At 58.6% G+C, this 9,882-nt stretch overlaps 1 protein-coding gene across 3 annotated transcripts in view; it reads left to right on the plus strand.

Annotated features, from left to right (window-relative positions):
• PPM1F (protein phosphatase, Mg2+/Mn2+ dependent 1F) overlaps positions 1–9,781 on the plus strand; it is a 36,210-nt gene extending 26,429 nt beyond the window's left edge. For all 3 annotated transcript variants that reach the window (XM_027847485.1, XM_027847484.1, XM_027847486.1), the window contains exons 6-8: positions 1,311–1,454; positions 3,008–3,101; positions 4,759–9,781. In XM_027847485.1, the coding sequence (XP_027703286.1) occupies positions 1,311–1,454; positions 3,008–3,101; positions 4,759–5,069 (549 nt within the window). In that variant the 3' untranslated portion in view covers positions 5,070–9,781. The remainder of the gene's footprint in view (positions 1–1,310; positions 1,455–3,007; positions 3,102–4,758) is intronic.
• The last annotated feature ends 101 nt before the right edge of the window (positions 9,782–9,882 follow it).

Below are 9,882 nucleotides of genomic sequence, written 5' to 3' on the forward strand. Positions count from 1 at the left end.
CAGCATCCCTGGTCCATTTCACCTCTGCAGCATCCCTGGTCCATTTCGCCTCTGCAGCATCCCTGGTCCATTTCACCTCTGTACCATCTCTGGTTCATTTCACCTCTGCAGCATCTCTTGTCTATTTCACCTTTGTAACATGTCTTGTCGATTTCACCTCTGCAGAATATCCCCTTCCCTCCACTGACACTGCTACCTCTCTGGGGCAGGTCCTCATCACCTCACACCTGGACTCTTGCGGTAGCTGCTGGAGGGTCTGCTGCCCCCAGTTTCTTCCCACTCTAATCTATCCTTCGTTCAGCCACCAAGGGGATTTTTCTATAGCGCAGGTCTGACCGCGTCTCTCCCACACACAAACACATGCCACCTTCCCCCCTGACTTAGAAAACTCCCATGGCTCCCTAGATTGTTGCTGGTATTAGTCTTACCCGACAGGGAGGAGACAGAGGCTCAAAGAGGGAAGTGACCGACTTACTAGTCCTGTTACTAGTAAGGGCTGTAAGTAGGGTTGGAACCGAGGGCTTCCTGCCTCCCCACCCACTAAACCACACTGTCCTGTATCTAGCTCTGATATTGAGCTGCCTGGGTCATTGCAGGTCTGGGCTGGCTGGGATCAGTGAAAAGGTCGGTGTTTATAGAGTCTCCTGGAAGGCCCATGCCTTATTGGTTCACATCCGTACAAGCCTGTTGTCCAGACACAGGAAAGGGATGGTCCTGCTGCCCTCTGCCGTGGTCAGACCCCATCCCGAGCATCAAGCTTGCTTCTGGGAGCCCCGTTTTAGGAGGGTCATTGACAAGAGGAGGGCAGGACAAAAGGGTGGAGATGCCCCTGGGCCCACACCCTGCAAGGATTGCTTTGAGGAACCTGCAGGACCGAGGTACAGCAGCTGTCCCTGGAGCCCTCTGAGGCCATCGTATGGAGGAGAGACTTTCTCCAGGAATGTAGCTGGAGTGGTTAGACCTAGTGGGGAGATTGAGGGAGGCTGATGACAGGGGCAGTCTGCTGCAGGCAGACAAGAGGTGATGCCGGTGTTGGCCTGTGGGCCGGGGTCTGCTGAGGCCAGAGAGGGAGAGTGCTTCACATGAGAGGATATCTGAGCAGTGGGAGAGGTCACCATTATTTTTGTGATGTGTCTCAGCTCTGGGGGCAGGGGTCGGGGCATCATGGGGGTCTGAAGAGGGACAGAAAAGGCGCTGTGCAGAAGATAATGCTTCCACTAGTCCTCCTTGTACTTGGTGGGAATCCTACACATCCGGGCTCCCCATGGCCTTCCCAACATTGACTTCCCATCCTCCCTGTCTTTTTGTAGAAGCTTCACAGCGGCACCACAGGGGTCTGCGCATTCCTCGTGGGACGCACCATCCATGTGGCCTGGCTTGGAGACTCCCAGGTCATGCTGGTGCAGCAGGGGCGAGCCCTGGTGCTGATGGAGCCTCACAAGCCCGAGCGCCAGGTAAGGACCTGGAGGAGTGTCCCCAGAGAGAAACTACCCCAGGTGACAGTCCTGACTGCCAAGGGCATGACTGGAGTCCTCAGTTTACTCCTCTGTAAAGTGGGAATGGTTGTATTGGAATTCCCTACCTCACAGGTCATTGGTAGACTTTAGAGTATTTTGAAAACAGGAATTCTGATTGCCCTTGCCTTTCCCCGGCGAGGGCCCAGCTGCCCACTCTGCCCAGGAGTTTAGCTGGGCCCTGGTTTGGCCCCAGGATTGGGTGAGGGCCTAGAGGGTGACAGCCGGTGACAGAGCCCCCAGTGACAGAGGCAGGATGCTGGTGAGGTACAGAGAGGCCATGGGTGCTAGCAAGGGGAAGCATTAGGACTGGCCTCAGGCCAGGTTCTGTAACAGGCGGTCAGGGTTCTCTTGGTCTCAGGCTTAAGGCCCAGTTTTCTGTTGCCTTGACCTGAACCGATGTCGGGGCAGAGCTCAGCCCAGGAGTGACCCTGCTGTCCCACGCCTGAGGTGAGCTAACAGTGGGAGTGTCAGGAGAGCAGCCAAGATTCTGGAACCATTGTGGGCCGGTGCCATGGCACCCTGGGCTGGAGGCTGGCCTCCCCAGGCCCTGATGGGGCGGCTCCAAGTAACTCACAGGATAGCATGGGAGCCTGCAGTTAGGAAGGTCCCACTCAGAAAATGGAGGCAGATGGGCATCCCTCTAGAGGGAGCACTTCCCAATGCCCAGAGCCAAAGGCCAGAGCCTGAAGGCTTCAGGTTGGGCTGACCCCTTATTGGAGATGCCCTGCTTCAGCTCAGGCTTGGGCTTGTCCGTCCTGAAGATAGTACAAGGGGCTGCCCAGGCTACCCCAGAGAGAGCCTGCGAGGTGGTGCTGCACCCAGGATGGCCCATGGAGGCGGGCCGGGCGCTCGGCACAAGTCACTGAGTCAGAGTCGTCTTGAGTGGGCATCCATCTGTAGCCCTCTGCAGAGGCCCGGAGGGCTCTGGTCTGCCTCTCATTAGCTGTGGGTTTGGGGTTTGTCACCAAGCCTTGCCGCCTCCTTGGTAAAGGAAGGATGTTCCTCCGTGCCCTGCCCCAGTCCCACAGCTGTGGGTGAGAGGGTCACACGAGGTGGAAGCTCCTCTGAAACTTTGTGAGTCTCTCCCTGCGCCTCATTGTCACCTTCATTTCAGCTCCTGGGCCTCCTGGGGGGTGTCCTGGCGACCCCTCCAGGTGCTGGGCTGGCCGAGGGGCCCTTGGAGGGTTATCTGGGCCACGAGGAGTCCCGCTGTGGCTCGCCCACCTTCTTCATGAAGGCCTGGGGCCTGCCAGCCTGGATCCTGCCTCTGAGCACCTCCCGGCCAGAGGGAGGGCCTCTCATCCCTCACCAGGGGCATCCTGTCTGCCATCAGTCAGCTCAGGCTGGGAGAAGGTCACTTGGGTTCCATGCCCCTCTTCCCTCTGCTTGGGGAGGCTTCGGGATTTGTTGCTGTGGCTGCGGGCTAGCAGAGCTCCTCGTCTGGCAGCCCTTCAGCCGGGGCACCCAGCTTCCCCTCTGTTTTCTCCTAGGATGAGAAGGAGCGCATAGAGGCCCTGGGTGGGTTTGTGTCCTACATGGACTGCTGGAGAGTCAATGGCACCCTGGCTGTTTCCAGAGCTATCGGTAAGGAGGCCTTCGGCAGCTTGGCATCGATGAAGTGGGGGGCAGCAGGGAGAACCCGGGGCCACTGTCAGCAGTGGTCAGGGACAGGCCAGAATAGGTTCCCTGCCTCTGCCGGCTGTTTGGTCTCCATGGTTGCAGACTGGGCAGGACAGGTGTTCAGGACTGGCTTCCAGAGGACGTCTCTCTCGGTGGGGCCGTGGCGGGGCCTCTGGAGGCCTGGAGATGCAGAGGCTCCAGGGCAGGTCCCCGGGGCCAGCTGGGCCAGGCCCCACTTGGTGCAGGAGTTTCCTCCAGAGCAGGCCCGGACAGCTGCCTGGCCTCTCCCCAAAGAACACTCCTTCCCACGATGGCTCTTCAGATGTTGGGGACCACAGATTTATAGTGAGCAGATCTGAAGGGTGAATCACCTCCATGCTGTTCCTAGACGGTGGTCCTCTTGTCCCCTTGAAGACCTGCAGTGACAGCAACCTCACTACCTCCCACAGTACCCCGTTCCTCTTTGGGACAGCTTTGATTGTGTGGATGGAGTCCCCACTTCTGCTCCTTCTCCTGCCTGTTAAGGCTGAGTAGAACCAGTCTGATCTCGCTTTTACTTGACAGTCCTTGCCATGTTTGATGGGATGTGGTGTGCCCTGCCTGCCCCGCCCACGCTCCCCCAAGCAGCCCACGCCTTCAGGACAGTGTTTTCCGTTTCATTTCCCGTTTTGCCTCCCTCGAAGGCCGGCTATGTAGCCACAGCTCCGTGGAAGAGGCCTGAGAGGAGCGAAGTCCAGACTGAGTTGGCCTTTGCCCGCACAGATGCTCGTCCGTCACTGCCCTGCTCCCTCAGCCCGTCCCCAGGGAGGGCCCTGCATTAGAACGGTGCCTTCCCTGGCTTTCTTTGATGCCAACTCCCTGTCCTGGCCTCCCTCCCTCAGCCCCTTTAGAAAAGGGCTCCAGGAGATGGTTCTGTGGGAGCACAGGGCGTCCGCCCTCAGGCTTCCCTGTCCCAAAGCCCAGGCCTCTCTTCCTCTGCATCCTCTACTAAGACACACATCGAGGCCCTCAGGCTCCAAGGTCCCCACGTGACATCCACAGGTCACCTTGACTAGGATACAGAGTCATCGGGTCACTGTCACCCCCCAGTTTCAAGGCTGACTGGGTTGGGTTCATTATTAGGGTACTCCCTAAAAGCAAGTGTGCTGATGAGGGGCACTTAGGAGACCTGAGGGGTCCCAGCCGGGCTCCCCTGCTCAAGCCATGTCCCCTTTTCAGATTTTGGTAGGTCAAGGGATAGAAATGATCCTGGGAGGTGAGTGAAGGTCGGGGAGGTTTGGGCCAGAGTTCCCAGTTAGCGCAGTGGAGGCTTTTAGGAGGGGCCTGAGGCCGGCCCGAGGACTGGACCAAATGGTTCCTCGATGGGCCCCTCCTGGGAACAGAGAAGCCCCCAGGTCCTGCATGGCCCACTCTGGCCATATAGGCTAAACACGGTGAGGCTTCGTATGTGCCAGGCCCCACGGAGAGGCAGCCACGGTTACGTGGAAGCGGCCCTCACTCAGCCAGCCCTGAGGCCCGTGGGACAGACCACAGATGAGGCCTCCCTTGGCCCATGGAGGGGCAAGGGTGGAGGAGGCATCTTCAGGCTGGGTTTTGGTGATCACCTGCTTCCTTGTTCTAGGGGATGCCTTCCAGAAGCCTTACGTGTCTGGCGAGGCTGATGTGGCCTCCCACGAGCTCACGGGCACGGAAGACTACCTTCTCCTGGCCTGCGACGGCTTCTTCGACTCCGTCTCGCACGATGAGGTAGCCGGCCTGGTCCGTGACCTGTTGGTCCAGAGTGAGGGCAGTACTCTGCGGATCGCAGAAGAGCTGGTGGCGGCTGCCCGTGAGCGGGGCTCCCATGATAATATCACTGTCCTGGTGGTCTTCCTCAGGGACCCTCAGGAGCTTCTCAAAGACTGCATTCCTGAGGCAGCAGATGCCCAGTAGGACCCGAGTGTGGGAGCCTCAGTCTCTGCCTTCTTGGGGCTCCAGAATGGCACTCTGGACAGCAGCTTGGGGTCCCAAGAGGTCCTGCGGTGTGGGTACCTGCTCCCCTGTCTCCCCACCCCAGGACTCCTTAGGAAATGAGGGGCCACAGTAGGACATAGAGGCTAGCCTGGGCTGCTTTCTTCAGTGTTACTAACCCTTTCCCAGGGTCTCATGTCCAGCGCCCCCCTCCCAGAGATGTGAAAACTGGGTTCTATCCTGTGCAGTTAGGTCAATGGTCCCCTGAATTCTCAGGAGAGAAATGTCCCAGACAGTTACAAGTTATTACCAAAGAAAGCATTCTGTAGAGCCGCCTGCCCTCCTCGCCCCGGGGCCATCCTGGGTAGGCATTCACAGGCCAAGCAGACCAAAGACAAGCAGGTTGGCCCACGTACAGGCCTAGCCCTCCCTGCTGGGGGCAGAGGAGGAGCAGGAAAGGGAAGCCTCCCGCCTGCCCTCCCCGCCCCCTCAGCGACCTTCCAGGGTCAGCGCTGGCCACCTGGCAGGCCGGGCCCTCTGGTCCCCTCTGTTACCAGCCCTGCATGCCAGGGCGAGCCAGGTGTCCTGGTCAGTGCCCTGTGAGCTTGACTGGGCTGAACGTTAGGGCAGACCCTTCCTGGGCAGTGTTACTTTGCAGTGGTTTTATTTTCAAGAAGAGGATGTAAAAGAAAAGCCTTTTTAAGTGGCTTTGCCAACCCTCCAAGTGCCTTCAGCCATCTCGGACGGGAAGTCACCAGGTGCACAGTTTAAGGTTTCAAGAGGGGGACGGTGTCCCACGCTAGAGGGGGCAGGAATCCAGCCTTACCAAGGATTTGTTTATAAAATGGCCCCGGGGGAGACCAGTGATTTTCCTGGAGTGGAAGAACGTACCAAAAGCCTGGGTGGGGGGCATCTGGCCCCAGGAAGAACAGGACCCTGGGGTGCTTGTTAGGAATGGCCTGAGGCATCTGGCCATGTCCACCTTTGTTACCCACCTGGCTTAGCCTAGAAATCTTGGGACAACTTGCTCCCTTCCACTATGCCTCACTTTCCTTTCCTGTGAAATGGGTGGGTTTGAGTAGTGGATCACAGAATTGGAAAGGAGTCAGAAGTCAGCCTTTACCTGAGAGGAATCTCCCATCCTGCATCCCTGACCAATGGTCATCCCACCTCCAGGGAGGGAGGCCCACGAGCTCCTCCTCCTCCTCCTCCTCCACCTCCCAAAGGTTCCGATTTACTTGGAGGCTGCAGATGCTCGAGCTCCCTGTGGACTGCTCCCCTCCTGGCCCAATGATACAGATGATTCTGTGACCTCTGAGCCAGGATCCAAGGCCACGTGGCTCCACGTTGGGCGGCTGCCCTGGCGTTGGGTCGGCGTCTTCTGTTGGGAAAACCACTGGCGTCTGCTGATGGCTCTCGTTTGCTGAGTGCCTGCCGGCAGCAGTTCCCAGGGTCATTTTGACTTTGTTGTGGAGACCGAATCCCGGGGGAGAGGGCCCGGCCAGGCTGTAAGGAGGCAGAGGGTCCGATCTCGCCTCCCAGGTCTGCCCTTGAGCTCTTGTGGTCCCCAGCACCTGGTCTGGATGCCCCTGCCTGCGGTGCCACAGGAGAAAAGCCTGGGAGAGATTTCCAAGAATCTGCACTAGAAGGTCCAATGGACAGCTCCCCTACAACAATGGGGAGCTCACCCCCTCCGTGCCATTATCCAGTGGCATGTGTCACGAAGATGAATGTCAGCTGGAGGGAAGCTCCAGGGGAGTCGGGAAGCGCTCTCCGAGCTTGGCCGGTGGTGCCCACTCATCCGCACGAGGCCGGGCCCCAGCTGCCTCCTGTCCTTGGTTCTGAAGCCTCTCGATGGGCAGACCCAGAGCTCTGTTGGTCACTTGGCACTCTGGACCCTGGAGCACCTTGGGGACAGCTGTGGGGAAGAAGGCCCTCTAGCTCTCGGCCATGACTAGTGTGGACTGCTTCATTGTTCGCACCTTCCATTCCCCTCGTTCTGCTCAAAGATGTGGGCCTCACGAAGAATGGCTGATTCACAGATGCTCCATGCCACGCCACCTGACTGGTCTGCTCCCTCCCGTTCCTCGCCCATCTCGGGGCCCAGGGGAGCGGCCCATGCAGGACACACCGCCACTCCTCCCAGGTCCACCTTGGAAGCCAGGCTGCTGTGGCCGAGGGAAGGAGAGAATCCCAGGATGCTCGGTCCGCACTCCCTCTCCCCAAACATTTCACCATGGAAAACCTTAGTAGGTGAGGCTGATTCTAGGGGCACCCCTCAAGTCCACAGTTGTTTACAGCTCTTTGCAAGACCCTGTGTACCCCGTTAGTGCTGATTTGATGCACCAGCTGCTTAGCCAGTGTAGACCACACCTGCCTTCCCCACCCCCGGGTCCTGGAAGGACTGACAAGCAGCTTGTGCCTGGAGCTGTCCTGACCCTCCCAGGTCAGCGTTTGCCAGAGCTGTGCCCTTGAGAATCCAGGCCGAGGGGAAAGACAGCTCCTTTCTGGCTCAGATAGACTGGTGGGCCAGCCTGGAACCCAACCACAGGGTCCTAACTCGGTGCCTTTCCAGGTGGGGCCGGCCGGGTCCAGCCCGCCTGACTCCTAGTGGCTGCCTCTTGACCAGCACCAGGGAAAGCTTTCTTGGGTTTAGCCAGTCTGGCGTCTTCTGTCTCAGTCAGGTGCTGGATGCCCCTTCCGGGCTGGGTCCAGGGCCCTGAGGAGCACTGGTGGCCACGTGGGACGGAGCGAGGGGCTTTGCTCCACCTGGGGGTTGGCCCTCCCAGCCGAGTGCCAAGCAGTTGGTCGGGACTGCTCTGCACAGTATCCCTGTCTCCAGCAGAGAAGGATGATTAAGTATTATTAGTGTCTATTTTTAAAATTAAGTGGGTTGGGAGACTGAGCTGCAAATGTCAGCTCCATATACAGAAATACCAAGCGCTAGGAGCCAGGTGCCCCCCTCCCCCAACACCCTTTTTTTTTTTTTAAGGTACCGCTAATCTTGATGCTTTTTCTTCTGGGAGAGCGGGAGGGGAGGGAGACCGCGGCCTCTAAAGGAGATGGGAGGCAGACAGTGAGGAGAGGTGCCTGCCTAGGTGGGCACGTTGCCCCAAGGCTTGTACTGCCCACAGCGAGGCCCCATCCTTCCCCTTCCTTCCCCCTCCTGTCCCCGGTGTCAAGATGGTGGAGGACAGAAGAGCAGTGGGCCTAACTCGGGAAGGTACTGGTACTGTTCCAGGCCGTGCCCAGCGTCCCGGACGTTTCAGTGTCCCACAGTGCTTTTGCTGACCCCTTAGGCCACCCCCCCTCCCAGCACCGGCTTCCTCATCGGTATTATGAAAGTTAGTCGAGATGGGCCAGAAGGTCCTTCTAGCCTCAACATCATCCCTTCTAGCCCCGCGCACTCTGTGACTCTCCTAAAGGCGGAGTCCGGTTCCCTGGGAGCCCTGCTCCTTGCTGCCTCCAAGCTCAGCTGGACTCTGGGTTAGGACTGGCAGTCTTCAACCCCGAGGCCTTGCATGGCTCGGGTTGTAGGGCGAGTGGAAAAAAGTGTCCTGGGTGAACCAAGGGCTGGCCAGGGCTAAAAAAGAGCAAAGAGGGAGGGAGAGTGAGTGAGTGGGTGGGTGTGTGTGAGAGAGATGAAAGCAAACCAGGCCTTGGGCTATAAAGGTGTGTTGGCCCCCGAGGGGTGTGGGGGATTGGGATGGGGAGAGCGCAGCCCATCCCTGGCCACAGTCTGCTAACGTGTAGATGAGCTCAGACCTAGCAGGCAGCCTTGAATGCAAGCGCTTTCTGGCCCAGGGCTAATATTCCTCAGCCTCACTTGGCGTTCCTGTGGTTGAGCAGAGCACACGCAAACACGTTTCCTGCCTCGGTGTCCAGGCACAGCTGTGGCCACAGGAGGCCCTGGGGATGCATGGCCAGAAGCATCGTCTCACAGACTATGCTGGGAGTTTTGTGTACTGGTCCAGCGTGGTATTTAGGAAGGACATACGCAAGCCGGAGGGTGTATAGAGGAGGGAAGCCAGGATGGAGAGTGGCCTGAGAAGTGGGATGTGATGAAGGGCTGCCACGTGAGAGGGATTAGACCCGGGCAGTACTAGAAACAATGTGGGTGGGACAGCTTGACCTGAGGAGAAAATGCCCAGGGATTGAGTTGTCTAGACCTGGGCTGGTTGGGTCTGGCAGCACGTGGCGCCCCACGGATGGGGTCTTTGCTTGGAGGCTGGATAGAGTGACCTGGTGGTAGAGGCTTCCCGCACAAAGTTAGGCTACGTGGCTGGGGTCTCCCTGCCCCCTCCCCCCCAATATACACTGAGTCAGTATTCAGAGGGGCCCTAGCCAGGTGGTGCGATGCGAAGAGAGTCTGATTTTCCGTTTGTCCCTCCCCCAGGAGGAGCAGGCCTCGCAGGCCTCCTTCCATTCCTATCAGAAACCTTTCCCAGAGATAACGGGGTGGCCACAGGCTTGGGGGGAGGGGGGCAGAGGCTCAAGTACTTGTTCTAGTCGTCTCTTGGACGGCCACTTCCTCTCCCCCCACCCCTGCCCCAATTTCCTTACCAATAAAGTTGGGGGGGGGTGTCTTGCTGGCCTCGGGCCTTCCCCGGCTCGGACACGCCTTGGCTCTGGAATAAGACAGTATTCTTTGCCAATAAATCCCCCTTTCTCCTTTGGCCGGTGGAGGCTCCTCACTGCTTCTCTGTTTACTGGCTGATGCCTCTTTGCATACATTTGCATGTATCCTGGTGCAGCGCGTGGGGTTATTCGCTATGGTGACGCTCTCGTTTCTGCG

The sequence above is a fragment of the Vombatus ursinus genome, unplaced genomic scaffold (assembly GCF_900497805.2).
Source record: "Vombatus ursinus unplaced genomic scaffold, bare-nosed wombat genome assembly UNPS02015411.1, whole genome shotgun sequence".
In the NCBI taxonomy this organism is placed as follows: domain Eukaryota; kingdom Metazoa; phylum Chordata; class Mammalia; order Diprotodontia; family Vombatidae; genus Vombatus; species Vombatus ursinus.